The 19,877-nt window shown below is 38.1% G+C and overlaps 1 protein-coding gene across 2 annotated transcripts in view; it reads right to left on the reverse strand.

Annotated features, from left to right (window-relative positions):
• LOC119787458 (phosphofurin acidic cluster sorting protein 1-like) overlaps nt 1-16,531 on the reverse strand; it is an 88,782-nt gene extending 72,251 nt beyond the window's left edge. The window contains exon 1 of one of the 2 annotated variants that reach the window (XM_038291333.1): nt 15,974-16,531. In XM_038291333.1, the coding sequence (XP_038147261.1) occupies nt 15,974-16,128 (155 nt within the window). In that variant the 5' untranslated portion in view covers nt 16,129-16,531. The remainder of the gene's footprint in view (nt 1-15,973) is intronic. The other variant, XM_038291332.1, reaches the window with a different exon arrangement.
• Nucleotides 16,532-19,877: the final 3,346 nt, after the last annotated feature.

A 19,877-nucleotide genomic window follows, 5' to 3' on the forward strand; every position in this document is an offset into this window, starting at 1 on the left:
AATTTATGTTTCTGACGCATATCCTCTGCAACCGTCAAATCTGTCTCTGTGCGCGACCACGCCCCCCAGCACAGAGGTTCTGCAACCGTCGTTTGCGCACCTCAAAAAAATCCTGACTACAGAAAAGGCGCCTGGACAACTACGACGACAGGTTAATCAGTCTTTTTGCCAATTCCATTAACAGAACCTGTTCCTCTTCTATGTCTAGAAACTCTAGATCCATCTCCGTTGTTTTTTTGGAAGATAAACACTTTCGCCGGCGCAGTCGTAGTTCTCAAGAGTTCTCGAATAGGCTCCCCCTTGCGCTTTGGCGGGAAACTGCTGTGCGTCTCTAGAAATTCCAGACCAACGGTGCAGAGGCGTACCAGCAAAACTGGTTCGCGATCAGACCCAAGCAACATTTGATGCGTGCGGTTGTAGAAGAATTAATTAATGTAATTTTTCTCTGTATAAAAGCAACAGTGCATAATGTTTAACCCAAGTTTTAGCTTAATTTGATATAAAATAAATCATTGCTCAGGTTAATATGCAGCATCAGTATCAATATTCTGTGCAAGCTGCTCTTCTCAAAAACTAGGCCATGTAACTTGAGAGGTTCAGATTTGTCCGTTAGGTGACCCAGAGCTCTATGGCAACAAAACAGGTATGAAACATATCTAATAAGACATATTTCAGGTCCTCTGATGTAGAATCGGAGGATGATAAACAAGAAAGGTAAAATCATCAGCATTTCTACAAGGGCTGAAACATTAATTGCATTTGCAATAATACCCGTCTCTAAATCTGTGCTTTTCCATTATCTTATGCAGACCAGTTAGTTATACGTCAGCTTGTACACCTAAAATCGGCCAATCATATATCAATTGTCATCTGTCAATCAAATTCTTTTGGTCATAGCATCATGATTCATTTGTCACAGCTAATATACGCAACGGTTGAAATAAGAAATAAAAATAATTTACTTTCCCATTGAGTTTTGTCCCAGTGTTCACGGGGATGGACGTCTGTGTCTTCGGCAGGCGTAGAGCTAACAGAACTGGCAGCGTTGCGAGGCAAGGGCTCAAACATGTACGGCTGTAAGCCTTCTACACCAAACCAAGCTTCTGCTGCCCTGGCGTCCTCTTCCACAACATCTTAATCCCCACTTTCCTACTCTAAATAAAAAATGTATGATGGAGGAGACTCATCCTCGATCTCCGACACAAAACTCTCCTCCTCTTGCATGTTTTCGCTGTCCATAGCGTTCCTTGTTGTTGCTAAGTGCTACTTGGTCCCAATGCAATTTCCCATTGGGAACCTACTAGCACTAAGTCGCTAACTGGTTAGCAAGACGCTTTGAGGAAACCGGCTACAATGAAACTTGCTTGCGCACCTTCCACTACAACAATCCCGCCCCCTTGATAAACGGCCAATCAGATTCACATTAAGAATTCGGAAATGCAACGGTTGGAACGGCCGTTTCTCTACGACTTTAAACTTGAATGGGTACAAAAATTTTATTAAAAGTAACATGTAATGTGAATTATTCATAAATAAATGATAAATAGATCAGCTGCATTTCCTGCACATGCCTTTATTTCTGATAGAGGAGCCGGAGCATTTATTGTGCATCGTTATCGAGGTAAAACTGCCCAATTTATCGTGATATTGATTTGAGGTCATATCGCACAGCCCTATGCAGAGCTAAACGGTCTTCTCAGCTACAAGTGTAAAATGTGGCACTCCGGATAAACATTTATGCAAACTTCACCTCACTCCCTCCTCTCCTCTCCTCCTTACAGCCTTTTTTTCCGCCAGTTATCTCCCTCCGTCGTGCTCTACTTCCCACAGCCGCAGGCAAGGACATGCTGTGGCTTCCAAAGGAGGGCAGCCTACACACACACACCCACACCTCCTCAAACACATATGTTGCTCATTTAACTCTGTCGACACTCATCAGCTGGGTGCAAGGGAGAAATGGGTGCAAGAAATGAAGGTAGAGCCGAATTAGTGTGTTGTTTGTGTTTAACGTTGTGATTTTCTCATTGGGAGCAGTGGGTCATTGCGTGGCTCACTCTCTTATCTAGGCCTGTAAGACTGACCATGTGACCTGCCTTTTTTGATCAGATAACCAGTGTTTATGGTCAGAGAAAGAAGAAAAGGAGCCACCAGCAGACCTGCTTTATGGTGCATTAGGTTTGTTGATAGTGAAAGTAAAGCTTTGTTTAATGTTTCACAGATTCCCCCCCCCGCCATCACACACACACGTGGACGCACAATACTACCGGCCCTTCATTAAAGCGATTAGGGATTAATGAGCACACCGCCTGCCTAATTTAGTTTATCTGGAGGTGCTGCATTGATGCATTGGCAGCTCGATGCTCTCTGCCCTGCGAAGCAGCATCGACCTGCGCTCCTGCTGGGTTGATCACATTAGGCTGCCGACCAATCAATCACAGCCTGAAGCGGCCATCATAACTGGCTGAGAGATCAGACTGGCATTATGAAAAGATTTAGGAAGCTGGAACTGATGGGTGGAAAGGATTCTAATTAAAATATATAAATAAATACATCTAGTATTCAACTTTGATTTATTCTAAAACTCATCAGGGTTTATACAGGAATGAGTAACTTTAATTTAATGCTCGTAGAATTAATTTTAATGCCATCAACAAGTACCAATGACTCTCATATATTTCATGGCAAAATCCTTCGTCATCTTTACCGTCGACAGGCTGCAGCCATGTCCTGAGATTCCTCGTTTTCCAGTCACTTTTGTTGAAATTTGCATTCTCTAGCTTTTCCTATATATAAATATATATATTTAAATGCCACGATAATCACATTTAATGAATTTTAATGCCAATTAAGGACTTAATTTAAAAAATAATTTTATGACTTTTAATGACCTGCGGAAACTCTGTACATATGCATTTATTCCATTATGTTAAAGATGTTTTTTTATTGAACGTGCATCACTTTGATATTTATTTCAAATTTTACAAATCCAATCTATTATTATATGTGATTGATTAACCGTCACAGAGAGGGATTAAAAATATAGATCAGCAGTAGTGCTAAGACGCGTGCTCCGTGTCAAGGTCAATCTGTGCTAACTGCATTACAAGCTTGTGCTATCATCTGGGGGGAAAACGGTGTGTAAGCTGAGCTGGAAAGGATTAGAGCGTATGCATGCATTATTTGCATGCATAACATGTGCAACAGCAGCAGCAGAGGTGCAGCCTACCTGGAGAGGTGAACACATTTATATCTATGAAAAAAAGGCTTTGCAGCAAGCTATAAATGCTGCAGCTCATCGTCTGCAGCCTCACGCTTCAACCGGACAATGTCTGTAACCTTCTATGTACCCTTTGTGTCTGTGATCATCCGTCTTCTGTCAATATGTCTTTATCCGTAACACAATGCATGAACGTGAAGTGAATGTTAGTGACTTTCCCTTTCAGCAGGACTCACAACACCTTAGAAATTATTTATTTAGCGAGTGTGAGTTTAATCTGCCTTATGGGAACCAATGACCCGCCTCCTTCCAGCAGTGTGATCCCTCTCTGAGCTCTCAAGTATGCAAACCGCAACAAAGGCCTCCTCAGACCACAGCACTTTCATGACCCTGATTAAGTCCAACCTCTATGCTGCTGCAGCGTGAAAGCAGAAAAGTTCTCTGCTACTTATAACTCAGAGGAGCAGAAACAAAAAGGAGCCACAAGCCAAGCCACCTCCGCTTGTTAAATTGGCTTCTGAAACCAAGAGGCTGTAGAGGTTTTCCTTTCTGCTCAGAATCTACCTTTAATACCAAATATTTTACTGTAACCTCAAAATCAGAACAGAGCAACCTTTGAGCCACAGCATGAAAAATGAGAAAGCTGTTACCCATTTCTAAGTTTATTAAAGCTGTTTATTAATGTTTTGCTAATTTAATTATAATCATTAACAGTTGATTTGGTCTAAAAGGTCGCTGAAAGGATAATAATGATTCTCTCTAAAACTTCAGATACTTTCACTGTAGTTTTAATGTTGAGATGTGCTGAGAAATCAGCCGATGTCCAGAAACTCCGCCCACAGTCTTGTCTGATTGGTTCTGATCGTAACCAGCTGATTAATCGATCATCAAATGGAGCGTATATATAAGCCCTGTCAGGCCATGTCCTTACACAATGGTATTAGCAAAGCTCTGCAGACGAAATGCGCTAATCACCACCGGGAGATGCCCAAGGCGCTTTGAAATGTCAGCTGATGACAGCTCATCACAGGAAAACTATGAAGTTATAACGGTTAATGAATAAATGAAAAATCAGAACAGGCTAAAACTGCATCAACATGTTAAACCGTTTGACCCTAAGTCAAAGACAAAAGTGATCATGTTCTTTAAGGCCAGCAGACAGCTCTCAAACTGTACAGCAAATTAGCTGAAATTTTAATTCAACACTAATTATTCTAAATCTTGATTCAGAACTTTTTGTTTCTTCAAGACGTTGTATGGCCCCCAAAAAAATACATATTTCCTTTAATAATCTGTTATAAACAAGTAGCGGCAGTTATTCTGTAGATGGTAGAACACTCATTGTGCCACGGGTGTAAATCACACCCATAATGGCGATTCGATTCAGTATGAATTTCCTGACAACTATTCGATTAATTTTTATTTTTACCTTACAGGCTAGACAATGTTTCAAATTTGAAATAAATCAATGAAAGCTGTAATGTCGTTATGATTTTATTTGAGAAACAACAGCAAATAACAGAAGTAGCAAAGTTGTACTCCAACTAGGCCTATGAAAACTAGCCTGACGTAGTCCTACTCAATTCTAGTCAGAATATGAGTCTGATACTGCTCCATAGAGCTGTGATTATGGGGCGTGTTTTCGAATGAACCAGGAAAAAAATGCCTCTGCACTCAATTGGATAGATCTACAACCAATAAGAGCAACGGAGTGCGTGACGTATGTTAAGCGACGCATAGTTGTTGTCAACAAAAATCAAAGCGTGCTGTTGCACTCCTAGAATAAGAAGATGAGTCTTGATTGCGTTTCTCTTTTCCTCTTTTAAAATTAATTTGCTGTCGATATCTTCTAGAACAGACCTAATAGCAGAATCTACTCACCTCAACTCTCCGGCGGCAGCCATTGTTGTTGTCACCCAAGCGCGCTTTGGTGACGTGGTTGATTACGTTACTGTTGATCATCTGTCCATCATCGTATAAAGCCCGCCCTGAAAATTTGATTGGCCCGCCAGATATTGTGCGAGAATACTCGCGCTACTATTGAGCAATGCCAGACCGAACTTCCCGACCTCAAACGTTGTGGGCGGGACTAAGTTTGGAATGGCACCCAGGCTATATGAAAACCTCATTCACTGAAAAGTGATAATGCCTCTCTTTTATAGATTCTGAAAGGCCTTGCATTAAAAAATACTGCAATGAGTGCATAGGTGTACTAGCAGATTAAGTAACAGAAATAGGCAAAGAGGCGGTAAAATCATTAAGAAACTACTATTTCTTCATATCTAAACCATCAGACAGCAACCACGAGAAACGCTGACCTTTATGGAAGACAGATACCAATGACTTTTATTGTTTCTTAGAAGCTGGGCAGATTATCTATTATATGAGGTCTATGTTTGCTATGCTGAAGGCAGAAAGAAAATAAGAATGTTAAATTCTGTTTTGATTTTTTTTTCTCCATATTATCATAGACTTCACCATCTCCATTCTGTGTTTTCTTAATATATCAGTAATAGATACATTTGAAAACAAATGTCATTACTTAATAAAAGAGCTGGCACAATAAACTAGTTAACATTGGTAAATTAGTTTTTTTTTAACATTCTGGAGGTTTATTAGGTCTCATTGACATTTAAAAGAAATTATGTGATTGTGATATTTGTTTATAATGCAATAATTAAACCAGATTCAACTAATTTCTTTGCTTTATTCCTCATTTGTTCTTCCTAAAATCTGACCTTTGGCCTTTAGGCAATGCCATACTGTGAGCATATGAGGCCATTAAACTTTTCACAACTTTCTAGATATTTTATTGCAAAAACCCTTAAAAACTAAGTGAGCCAGAAATTAGTGTCTTTTGCAATGTGACTATTGTACACCCAGATTTTACAATGATGATATATTTAGGGTGTTTTATGCAGCTGCAGTGTGTACAAAATAAAGATTATAAATATATGTTAAAAAATGTTAAAAAAATTGATTAGAAACAATCTCTTTTTTTAAATAATTTAAATTCATAAGAATATCTTTATGATTAAATAATGAAGATAATCTTATTATTTTGTTTTAAACTGTATTCTTACTTAACGCAGCACTATCTGAAATCCCTGCAGGGGAGGAAATCTATGCTTGTAGTGTAAAGGTTATCCTCCACCGGGCTATAGATTTGTGCTAAGTAAATTGTTAGAATTATTATTTTTTTTGTCTGTTTTTTGTTTTTTCTTCTCACTTTAATTGTGCATATTTTGCATTAAACAAATCCAAACAGCATCAGTTTCTACAGCCACACTGAAAAAAATAATGCGACCGCTTTTGGCATTTGCTTAATCATATTTAGTTACTTTAATACAATTGTTTTATTTCCTACCCTGCTAACATGAAACAATTGTGCTTATGTAAATAAATATGATTAAGTAAATGCCAAAAATGGTTACATTATTTTTTTCCAGTGTAACCTGCATGCGACAATTATCTGTGGACTCATTTACGCCTGAACTGACTTTGTCACCATAAGCGTTTTGCTTCCAGACAGGTCTGTGAAAGAGCCATCGTTTGGGATCACTGCACAGAGAAGCATACGGGTAAAAATATTTTTTCTTAGATAGCAGGGCTCGAAAGCAAAGGGTAAGAGGCATCAGCAAAGGTTCTTCCACTCACCAGTTTAGGACTGCTAAAGAAAAAAAAATTTCCCTGGTTTTAACATGTTTACCACTGAAGGACAAACAAACTCAAAGAGCAAGAGGGCTGCAGGACGGCGAGGATAAAGGTCAATAATGTTAGCTTATGAATATCATGTTTCCCTGAGGACTGATGCTGGATGATGGCAAATAAAAACATTTCATCTTAGGAAGGCAGACTGAGACCTCGGCTGAGATGATGAGCGAGTAGCAATGAGGCGAACGGCACAACAAGCTCTTCTTAATGATCACTACAACCCACTGTGTGAGTGTGAGTGTTCTTGCATAAATGCAACAGCTTGCTGGTATTCTTTCCACTTGCTTTCTGCACGCAGGGGGCCGTGTTTTCGGGGTAACGCGATGCCGACACTCAAGAAGCGGCATGTGACGAGCCGCCATTGTGAGGCAGGGCAATTACAGCAGAAGAGTCAAACAAATGCTCTATGTATGTATAATTCAGAACATCCAGCATTACTCACACCAGCAGTGTCCCTAACAGCAGCTCTGGGTTGATTTTAAATGAGTCAATCTTTTTTTTTAGCCTCATTTGTTTCTTTATTTTTTCATCTCATGGTACCACTTTTGGTTGAGGCAGATGTGATTTTTTTTAATGATTTTTGTCAATAACTGATTAGTCCTTCCCACACAAGGACAACATTCCTTCAAAATCAATGTTTGTTAAGTGCATTGCTTTGAGCCAACTCCAAATGTTAAATTACTCTTATATGAGACACTTAAAGATGCTTATAATTAGTTAATTGATGCATTGATTAGTAGTACTTGGTACCTACTCTGCCTCTCAATATCTAAAAGCTTCAAGGGTACCTTCTACTCAAAGTCTTGCAGTGATGACTGCATATTCTCCTAGATATGGATAGTAGATATGGACCAAAACATTGGCCGATATTTATTATCTGCAATAACTCAAATTTAATGCTTTTTAATGCTCTTAGAAATAATTTTAATGCCACCAACAGGTACCCGTCGACAGGCCATGTCCCGAATTCTTTGTTTTCCCAACCACTTTTGTTGAAATGTGCTTTTTTAGTTCCACACAAATATATTGTGATATAATATGTCTGACGAAATTGTTTTTATACAGTTTTTTTAAATAAAGCATTTTAAATGCCAAAATAAACACATTTAACGAATTTTAATGCCAATTAAGTCCTTAATTAAAAAAATATAATTTAATGACTTTTAATGACTTTTAATGACCCGCAGGAACCCTGATTCAGCAGCCATGCACTGAGAGCGCATGAAGTGAAGCATGCATTGCTGCTTCCATCATTTTCTAAGAATTAATAATATTTTCATTGATTTGTGAAGAAATTATTCTTTTCATCAAAATTTTTATTTTTTTATTTATTTGTTTATTTGACAGGGACAGTACAATTAAACATTGCAACCAAACAGGTGGCCGATGTCCAAGTACATAAGGCTTGTAGCCATGGGCTAATTTGCAGCCTTCGTCCCTGGTTAGGCTTTTAAAAGGTGTTAGCATTAAGGGGGAGGGAGGTTAGTTACGACACACAAATGCATAAAACCCCCCAAAAAAACCAAAAAAACAAGAGAAGTTAAAACAAAAATGTACAGTACAAGCCAGTTTAGTGCTCACACTCTTGATTGTCTTTGGGCCATTTTTTCAATCTTGTGGAGAAAAGTTGAATATCAGTCTGGTGAAACAGTTATCCTTTTGTCATTTCTACCATGTAAATGGAAAAAGAAAGAGCAATATGGGTGTCAACAATCAGCACATAAAAAAAAAAAAAATCAGCAGCAAATATCTGGTTTGCAACCTGTAGCTCGAAGCGGTCAGTGGCTCTTTGGACCCTCTATAAATGCTCTTAATTGTGACTCAGTATAGTATAACATATACCAGGCTTAAAGGCTTAGTGGGGTTTTTAAAATTGAAAGATTGTGTAACACAATTATTTTACAAAACATTGATGTTAAAATGACCAGAAATATGTTTATTTTTTTCCTTGTTATTACCTAAGGAATTATTTTCTATAGAAGAAAATGAATGTTTTCTCTTAATGAAGCATTTAAGTTTTTATTCATTTTAAAAGCTAGAAATACAAATGAACAGCTGGTTGTTTAAAATTGTAAATAATAAGTTGTGTTTTAATAAAAGATCATGTAATATTTGTGGCTCTAATCAACTTTAATTTTGCTGGACTGTAAGCTAATTGGTTCTTTGGATTCTAATAGTTTTAATCTCAGAGGCTAGATTGATGGCAAATGAATTGGTATCAGCCTTAAAATGTATCGGTTGAAAAATGTATGATTTCATCAGTAATTACAATTTATCCAGGAATTCAGTAACCAAAACAGCCCTATTTCCTTTTTCTTTTTAAATCAGCTGACAAAACAAAGTGAAAGCAGTCATTTCACCTGGTGAACGTCAACAAACTCTTGTTTTTCACAGCATGTTGATGCACTTACTGCTCTAGATTACACTGGTTATAAAAGTTGAACAGTAGACTTGATATATAATCTAAACACAACATCTTTCTGGACTGAAAAATATCAAAAAGATAATCAGAAATTTAAGAACAGCTGAAAAACAAAGAATTGACATCTATGAGTTTGAAAAGGGGGCATAACAAAACAAAATCATTTTCAAGGTTTTCTCTGGCACGGTTATCAAGGCTAAAGGCAACAAAATGACCTCGTTTAATCAGTTGGACAGAAAGCACCTGAAACGGTATGAGAGACAAACAGACAGGGGACCGCTGGCAGCGTCGCAGCCACAGGCAGCCTCACCGGACCCAAAGAGGCAATATTAACGCAGGAGTTTGATAACGGCAGGAGGAGGAAAGAGGTAACAGAAGCAGTTACTTTTTATCTTGCAAAAAGATTATGGTTTCCGTTCAAGATACTTAAAAACGAGGGGTTCAAACATCCGCAGAGAGAGAGCTGCCAATCCAAAATACTTCTCCAATACTACTATTCCACGTCTCAGGTGGATTTATGTTCTTTACATGTGTTAGCAACTTAAATTGCTAAAATGTAATTTTCTCTTTAGGCTGAATTGTAATTTTTACTACTTTTTTTTTTTATAACTGTTTTACTTACAGAACTGGTTTGGTTACACTGACCAAAGACTATCAAATTATTCTCAAAAATACTAATAAAACAAAAATTGTGATTTTTTAAATATTTTTTTTTTTTTATCGTGATATTATATTTTTGCCATATCGCTCACCCCTATATGTTCCACAACTGGACAAAATAGAAGGCAGTGGAAAACAAGCTGGTTAGCCAAAATTAGTCTGAGAGGACATCGAGGTCACAAAGAACGTCTAAACAGCTGCAGACGTCAGCTCCCAGTTAAGGTCAGTGTCTAAAATTTAAGGACGAGGAAAAGATATTGGTTTAAAACTCCTTGATGTCAAAGACTCCAGTGATCACTACCTCTTAATATTGTGTTATTAGGTTTAAGGGAGTAAATACTATTTCCATGTAGAGAAAAGTTGCTTTGAATACCTTTGTATCTTAATCAATGATCGCTTAAAATCTCCTTTTTGTTTATATATTTAGCCGGGTTATCTTTTTTCCACCCTGACAGATCATTAATGTGAATCAAATAAGTAAGACTGAAGAAATCTATAAGGAGGGAACAACCATGAAGCAGCTCCCTTTGTGTCAAAATCAGTTTAAGATCGGTTGGGTAAGACTGTCAAGTTAAGACAATATTAGGAAACGCACACTTTACACACTTTTATAAAGTGCGTCATGTTCTTGGCCAAGCAAGTATATTGCCAAAAAAATGTAGAAACGGCTTTTTAGGAACGCTGTAGAAAGCTTTTTATTTCAGATATACAGCTGCTTAATTTCTCTCATCAGATTCCATTTAAAAGGGTTTAACCACAGATTACTATTTGTCTGGAGTAGGTATGGGCTGGTGCGACTGTAATAAGATAACTTTGAGTAAATAAGTTTAAAATAATATTTAAAAAAAACAATCATTCAAACTGCTACTAGAATAATATAAAGTTATAGCACATTTATGTAAAATAATAAACAGCTAAATTGTAGGGATGTCCCGATACCATTTTTTTATTTCCAATCCGATGCCGATACTGATAAAGACCCAATACGATAATCATGATATTATGACTTATTTTGTGCTGTAGAGTTTTAGCAAATGTTTGATCAAGTGATATTAACAAAACAAAGAACAAAAGTCAACAACAATAGGTATGAGAACAACCAACCATGTAATATTAACCAACAGGATATATGAACTTTAAACAGAAGCTCAGTGTTTCTATCAGCAAGCTAATATTAGAGATTGTAGATGCAAGCAAATATAATCTGATATTCGTTTTATTTGGCTAATATCGGACCGATATCCAAAATTAATATCCGATCAGGACATCCCTACTAAATTGAGTTTTTTTTTAGTCCAAGATGCACAGAATATCAATCGATCTTCTTGATCTACTCATCATGACGCAAAACTGAAAGAGCTAAAAGGTGAAATAAGCTGGGAGATAATCTGCTCATCTAGCTAGCCTGCAGTCGGCTGATCGACAGACACGCTGGCTGTAGTTTAAATTTTCCCTGTGGTGTTTGAATAAAGCTTCATCTCGGTAAGCATGATAAAGAAGGGGCTGCGGTGCTTTCCTCCAACATTTTATTGAAAATAAAAGATATTTTGCCAACGGTTTAGTTTCTTTGTCATATAAGTGTGGGAAAAGTAGCCGGGACCGCTATATTAGTCGGTGGTTTCATCTGCAAAAAAAATCCAAATTCTCTGTCACTTTTTTTTTTTGCATAAAAAATAAAATACTTTGAACCACAGCTAGCGTAGGTCTCACGATTTAACCAATTTTGAACAAATGCGCTTTCGTCAAAACAGTCAATCTCTCTATAGATGTTAAATGTTTGTCTAACTTTTCACTGAAATGGTTAAACTATGAAGCAAAGAACAAAGATCCAGTTTCCATCTATGGACTTCAGTCATGGGACTTTCCCTATCAGCTTTGTAAAGATGGAAGGTGACAAGCTCTGCTCCAGGACTCCTTCCTTAAACTCTTGATGCAGAGCAGCTCCCCAACAGCAGGGAAGTAAAGTAAACTCTGCTGGAAGCTGGGAATCCCAACTATGCACATTCCTCCTGATAGAAAGTCTACCTAACAGCTGCTGATCTTTATTCACTGATGTCTCTGGGAGGTGAAGCACTGAGTCGAGGAGCAGAGCCGCTAAGAACCGATGAGCTGAGCAGAGGAGACGATGCCAAGCATGCCACAATGTGTGAAATATGTGCTTTCAAATACTTTAGAAACGAGAGGAGACCCCAACAATTAGCTGCTATGGAGTCAGTGAAACTATTTGTGTCGGCGGATTTAAAGACAGGAGAATGAGGATGACATTTGATGAGAGAAATGGCCTCAAGTGGGGGCTGTGTTATAATAATGGACATGAGAAAGGTCAGAGTTCAATTCCAGATCTGCTTCACAGCAAACATTTCCGGCTGCTCATATGCAGCAAAGCGAAACATCACTCATGGCTGCATGTGATGTGATAAAATCTCCTTCTCTCTGAGAGTCCCTCTTGGTTGACTCCAAAAAGCCATGATATGAAAATAAAAAATACAACATAAACATTTATATGGTCATATTTTTAGCCCCGCCTCCTCCTTTTTTTCTTGGAGTGAGGATTTGGAGAAAAAAAGCGAAGAAGAGGGAAATTTCAGCCCACAGCGCGGCGTAAACAACATGCAGAATACGGCTGGCAGGAAGAGGTTTGAGCAAGAGCACCTCCACCGAATTAGGAGGGGGTTGTCAGTTCTGGCTGCTACAGCAAAGATTTAGCAGCAACAAAGTTAAAATGCTTACAGAAATGTATCCCAACATCTGAATTAGCTGTTATTCCACTGCTGGAAGCTCTGGTTCTGAAAGCCGGTGAGAAATCCTATTTATATGCAGATGATAGAGACACTTTTTCTCCTCTCATATCTGCTGTCTTCCATTCTCCATTTTTTTTCTCCAAGCCCTGTTTTTCTTTCCTCATCCTTTTTTTCTCCCTCTGACTTACTGTCTGTGTCGCCGCAACTGCAGCAAAATCAAAGTTATTTGATGGGCCGTGGCGGCTGCAGAAAAAAAGCTTCCAAAACAACCAACATTCTATAATCCAGTTTGAAAGCGCTTAATGTTCAGAGCCGGTTGTAAGCATTTGCACATCTGCTTCAAGGATGAAGAGTCTATAAAACAAACAAAGTGATGTTAAAAATACACGTCCAAAGTCGGTGATTTATTCACACAAATGTGTATAACGCAGCAGGCCGAGCAAAGAGTCTTAGAAAACAGCAAACACATCCTTGAGGCTGTGCCTCAAAGCGAGTTTAAAAGCAACATTTAGGAGTAAGCATTACGCTTTGGGCTGATAATGAGCCTTTAAATGCCCAATTTATTTTTGTCAAAATCACATCTGGCACATCTGGAGGGATGAAGTTCAAACTAAATCTAACATTTTATTTCGAAAATAATGCGTAGATGATTGGGATCACCTAGTGACAATGTATTACGATTGGTGCTGAAATAATTATTTGGATTAATCTATTATTGAAATAATCAACTAAATCAATCAATTTAGTAATTTATTAATCATTAACCGGAGTATAGAGACTCTAAAACATTCCTTTAGCTGACAGAACAACCCACTTAGAGCAGCAATTATACAAAAATTGTAAAAAAAAAAAAATGTTTTTGTTTGTCAATATGCTCTATGCAGGACTCCAAGTGGAAAAGTTTTAGTTTCACCTTGTTACATTTCATTAAACAGAATCTTCTTTAAGGTGCCTTGGCTATCCGATTATTAATAGATTAATTGAAAAAATAATCGTCAGTTGAATTGATTAGCAAAATAATCATTAGTTAAAGCCCTACTTACAATCAACATGCTTCTAAAATGAAAGTAAACAACAAAAATACCTTAATCAGGAGGCTGGAACAAAAAAAAAGGAATAAACCCACAGAAAGGCTGATGTTTAAAGTTTTAGGTGCTAACTATGCTAATTGCTACTGTAGGATTTAAAAGAGACACCTAAAGGCTCACTCTATAGTGGATTTTTAAAAGGTAGTCTCTTATTTTACAGCTGCTGCTCTCCCTGACACACATCCTGATGTTGCCTCTGCTACAAATATAAACATTTAATGCATACGGCAGCTCATTAAAAATGCAAAGATGAGGCTTTTACTGGTCCAATAGCAGCTTACAGTTTTAGGTCCAAGCAATCTACAGATTCCCCTTTTTCTCTCGTAAATGCGGTACCAAAATAGAGAGGAAAGTGCAATTGATAAAAGCAGAAGTTAAACCCCAAAGGAAAATGCAGGAAATGAAAGGCTGTGACGTACGGATCAATTCCTAATATCAATCAGATCCTTAAAACGCTGCATTCTGCTACTTCCAGTTTTGGTGAACTGAAAATCCTAGGATTATTTCAAATGGGATGCATTCAATGAGCAAGAAACCAACAAAAACAAAAAAACAGTGATAATTGTCTTATGATAGCTCAAAGCAAAAATAAGGCCGACTCTTATCACTGTCTAATTGATCTCTGCATCTGCAGCAGATTATTCAAGTCTATAGATAACGTGAGATTACCAAGCATGTCTGCGCATTCAGTTTTGATGATGATGTGAAATCTATAACCGTCTGTGGATAGACAGCACTTCTCGTTAACAGCACTTAACCTTAGACCTTGTGTGCAGTTCATGCTGTAGGGCTATCAATGAGGCATCATAAATATAGGTTAAATAAAAACACAGAACAAGAAGTGAATCCATCTTCTCTCAGCTCACGAAAGAAAAGCGCAGGGCGTGATTTGGTGACGCAGAGGTTAGCGCACAAGACCCACGTATGGAGGCCTTAGACCCGGGTTCAAATCCGGCCTGTGGTCCTTTCTCCCATCTCTCTCCCCCTCTCTCATCCCCCTTTCCTGTCAGCCTACTGTCCATAAAACCGATACTAGTGCCGTAAAAACTCAAAAAGGAAAAAAAAAAAGTGCAAAAGATCCCTACTAAATGAATTCTCCTTAAAGCAAACTGAAACAGTCTGTTGTTTAAGAGCTTAGGGAGGAGAAGGTGTCTCGCCTCCAGAGTGACCTTGCTGCATTGCCCTTATGGACACACACACCCATACTTGTTCTGCTATATGTAGTGAGGACCATGTGCTGATTTTCAGTCATTTTCAACCCTTTCTATGCCCTAACCCTTAACCTAACCATTACCAATGCATACCTAACCCTAACCCAATTGACACCTTAGCCCTAAACCTAAGCATTAGCAACAACTGGTCCTCAATTTGATGGCGAAACTGGAAAAATGCTCCTCACTCTGAGGGCTATACAGGTACACCCCCATACTCCTTCTGCTATATGTAGTGAGGACCATGTGTTGACTCCCATTGACTTTCATTGATTTTCCGTCATTTTCAGTCCTTTCTATGCCCTAAGCCTAACCCTAACCATTACCGATGCATCCCTCACCCAATTGACACCTTGGCCCTAAATCTAACCATTAGCAAAATAATCCCCACTTTGCAACAACTGGTCAATTTGATGGTGAAATTGGGAAAAATGGTCCTCATTCTGAAGGCTAGGCAGGTACACACACACACACACACAAGCACACACACAAACCAAACAGATCCACTGCTGATCATAATCAGCATGAGGTAAAAGGCAGACAATCTGTTGAAAATACAGCATCTCAGAGCCTTTCAGCTCTCCTTTGTTTTTCCACCACTCTGTTACAGCTGTGTATTTACTGCCTCTTCATAGGAAACATCCACCTGTCTTTTGTGTCTGGAGGAATCAGATGTGTGGTAAACTACAGGCTAAATACAAGATAACCTGTCTATGAGGTTATGGGGGCTTATTTAAGGAAAAAAGGAAAGTGTGGGGATAATTTCCTTGTAATGTGAGCAGAGAGATGAAGTCTACATCTCTATAGATTCCCTTCATGTGTTTGTGTACTGCAGTGTAAACACAGACTGGCTCATTTAACATTCAACACCCCCCCAGAAAAAGACAAGTCATCGCTGACCCCCCAGTTTAGTAACATACCTCGGTACGCAGCTGGGTGAGGATCGGTCCACCTCCCAGGTGGCGTACAGGTTCATATGGACGGGCCGGTTGGAGGTGATGCTGACCGGCTTGGAGGGCTGCATGTGCGGCGAAGGGACGCCCCCAGTCCGCGGGAGCCCTCCGCGCTCCGACATCCTGGAGGCTGGAAACTAAACGGGGTATGGGGGGTTCGGATCTTAACGGTGGTCGATAGTTTTATTCTGGGTCCTTCTCCTCTCTTCTTCGCAGGGTTTCGCCGTTTTTCGGGCTCCAGCCGCAGGGTTAAAGGCGTTCAAAGCTCGCGAGCGCTAACGGAAAGTTGCTCCGTTTCTGGTGCTAATCAACGACAGGAACAGAAACATGCCCGAGTTCTGGACCCGACCCAGTCAGGAGAAACGGACCGTCAGTGGTCTCCGTCCGGACGTCGTCTCGGAGGTCGACTCCGTTCCTGCTGGTGTTTATCGGTGCAGGAAGCGGAAATTTGTGTGAGTGAAGTCGCAGAGTGAGCAGAAATCGAGATGAACAACGCCTCTTCAGTCAGAGGAAGGAACGCGGCTCTCTGAGCACAAGACCCACTACAGAGGAACTGACCAATAGGAAGCCTCCCTGCTGTTATTGTCTGACTGAACTACCGCCTACCTCTATATAGCTACATATATATCTATTTTATAGATATATGTAGTAATAGATGTATAGATTATATATATATATATATATATATATATATATATATATATATATATATATATATATATATATATATATATATATATATATATATATACATAAAGTTTTATCAGTTTTGTATATACATATGTGTGTATATATATATATATATATATATATATATATATATATATATATATATATATATATATATATATATATATATATATATATATATATATATATATATGATTCAAAATCTATAGCATTTTTCTCCTTCAGAAAGTTGTATTGCCTTTTACTGCAACATATTAGTCATATCATTGCCTTAGATACTATGTATTGTTTCCTCTTACATGTATACAGTCATTTGTTTTGCATAATGCAAGTTAAAAATATATACATATATATCTACATATATAGATATATGTAGTAATAGATATATATGTGTGTGTGTATATATATATATATAAATATGCATATATATATATAAATATAAAATATATATATATACAGACAGACAGACAGACAGACAGATAGACAGATAGATAGATAGATAGATAGATAGATAGATAGATAGATAGATAGATAGATAGATAGATAGATAGATAGATAGATAGATAGATAGATAGATAGATAGATAGATAGATAGATAGATAATTCAAAATCTATAGGATTTTCTGCATCAGAAAATTTTATTGCCTTTTGGCAACATATTACTCATATCATTGCGTACTAAGATACTATGTATTGTTTCCTCTTACATGTATACAGTCATTTGTTTATGCATAATATATTATTCATGTAAAAAAATAAATAAATAAACATTGTGGCATTTTTGTTTTACAAACACCATGGGGGGAAACTATTCGTCTTTTGGGCTCTAATTGCACACTGACTCAAGTGTTGCTGGGAAGATTTCCATTAGTCATGCAGATGTAGTCAAGCTCTCAGAAAGGTGCAAAACCGGTTAGTTAAAGGTTTATTTTTGTGCGCAGGGTTATTTGAAGGCCTGGTTTTTGTTTTCTTTTTTGCTATCAGATGTGACATTAGGTCAGCCATAGGCCTGCTTGTCAATAGATTTTAAAAAAAAGTTCTTTATTGGATAAGTAATGCCAAATAATAAAACAACAATAGAAAAACACTCTGTTTCTTTTCCAGATTTGGGAATAAAAAGCAGGTGCAGCGTTTTGAACCCTCAGGTGACAAAGGCACGGCTCTGATTGCCTCCTCAGAGTCTGATCATGAATCATAAAGTGACCTAATGACAACGTCGCATACGTCACGCGTGGCCGTCTGCCATCGGCTCAGCAGATTATCACAGCTGTGATCAGAAAGCTTACATCAGCCTCATGTGTTTCTGGCAGCCTGGGGATGCAGTCATAACTGGGGCCTAATGAGGGTCTAAATTTTAACCAGAGATGTTAAATAGAGGTTATACTGGATAATCCAATACTATATAAGGGGGAAACATTTTTTTTTACTTCAAAGGTACATAAAACCTTCATTAAAGAAGGAAATTCAAACTGATTTCTAATAATATTCTATGCAATTTATCAGATATGTCACTATGGCAACCCCAATTATTTTAATTGATGAAAAATGACTGTATTGTTTTGAATTAGTAAAGTAACACTCATATGTCCCCCGTTTCCTCACTCATGTTATAAATGTCTTATTACACATGAAATGCCAAATTTAATTAAGATAAATCTGCTTCTTTGAGTGTTAATCAATAAAATACCATTACTGATTTGAATTCAGTATAGTAGCCAGTGATCTGAATGCGTTTAACACTTTTGCCAGCCCTCCTGGTGCTCTTTTTAACACGCTTTTCTCACTACCAGAAGTGACTGCCATTGATAAGCAGATTAGACTCAAGCAGATTAAAGCATGGTTACGGGATTATCCCGGGCCAAGTTATACACAGCGCTCCAAATCTGCACAGTCATCAAGTGAAAGTACACAGAGAGTCAATTAAATGTCTGCTGTAAGAAAGTCATCTCTGATGTTAGGGATGACCGATGGAACAGCTGGATTTCTTGTCAGGATTATAGGTTTGAGGGTTAATCTCAAACTGTAAGAATGCATCTTCAAACCCTGGACCATCTTAAATCCTCAAGTGACATTTTCCAGGCCTAAAAAAATGATGACACCCTGTTTCAGTTACAATTCATTAGATGCTCTGGTTTAGCATGCTGGCAGTCTGGCGGGAAAACAATCTTGTAACCCATTTCAGGAGGGTTAAAGAAGCACTCTGTCTGAATAAGGCTGTTGCTCTGTGTGTGCACACTTGTGTACCAGTGACTGAGTCAACATGTAGCTGCTCCACTTATGTAGGTCACTATGCTTCTCAGGCTGATGCATGTGACCGATACCGTCGTCCTTTGCTGCCATCCGGCTGAAGGAGCAAAGACTGCACTTTCTTCTCTTTCTGAATGTCACAGTTCTCTCATATCATCAAACAGATGTTTAAGATAAAGGTAAACCATGATTTTATTTAAGGAAATTAAGCAATTTGAACCAACATGTCTATATGTGGGGGAAAAAAAGGGTTTCAACTGTTTCTAAATCAGATTAATAGCATTTTTTGGGAGTATAGTTCCATTTCGTGAGGTTTAATAACTGTCAGATCAGCTGGACCTGTTCAACAACACGAAGTAGGAAAAAAGATCCTAAAAGAACAAAGCAGGCCTAATTTAAGGGCTACAAATTTAAGCTAGTAAACAGTCCTATTTTTGGACAGAGGGGGGAAGATAATCCACACTTGCACTGGGGTAAAAGTGCAAATTTCACACAGGAAGACTCCAAATTGGGAAATTTTTTCCTGCTCCAAGAAATCGACTCAAACCAAGGCGACACTGAAACCCTCAAAGAATTATCGTGGATTAAAAATTAAAAAAATTAATTGAAGTTAGCCACTCTTTAATTAGCTTTTTAGAAAGAAAACTAAGCCACAAATTTTTTTTTTTAAAGTACTAGGATAGCTAGTAAACACTCCAGCAACACTCCCCCTCTCTAAAAAACTCCCCACATATTTCAGGAAGAAAACCCAGTGAGGTAGCCTTGGAAAACCCCCTGACCTTTAACCTCCAGTGACTCCTCCTACCAGTAGCTCCAAATAGCTCCAGCTAAAAATAACCCAGTATGGCTTAACATAGACATAAATTCACACTTATGATACAGACTAACAGTACAATTATATTTTTCTAAACATACAGTTTCTGGCATTTATCAA

Source organism: Cyprinodon tularosa, unplaced genomic scaffold (genome assembly GCF_016077235.1).
Source record: "Cyprinodon tularosa strain WSP-4 unplaced genomic scaffold, ASM1607723v1 ctg299, whole genome shotgun sequence".
In the NCBI taxonomy this organism is placed as follows: Eukaryota; Metazoa; Chordata; class Actinopteri; order Cyprinodontiformes; family Cyprinodontidae; genus Cyprinodon; species Cyprinodon tularosa.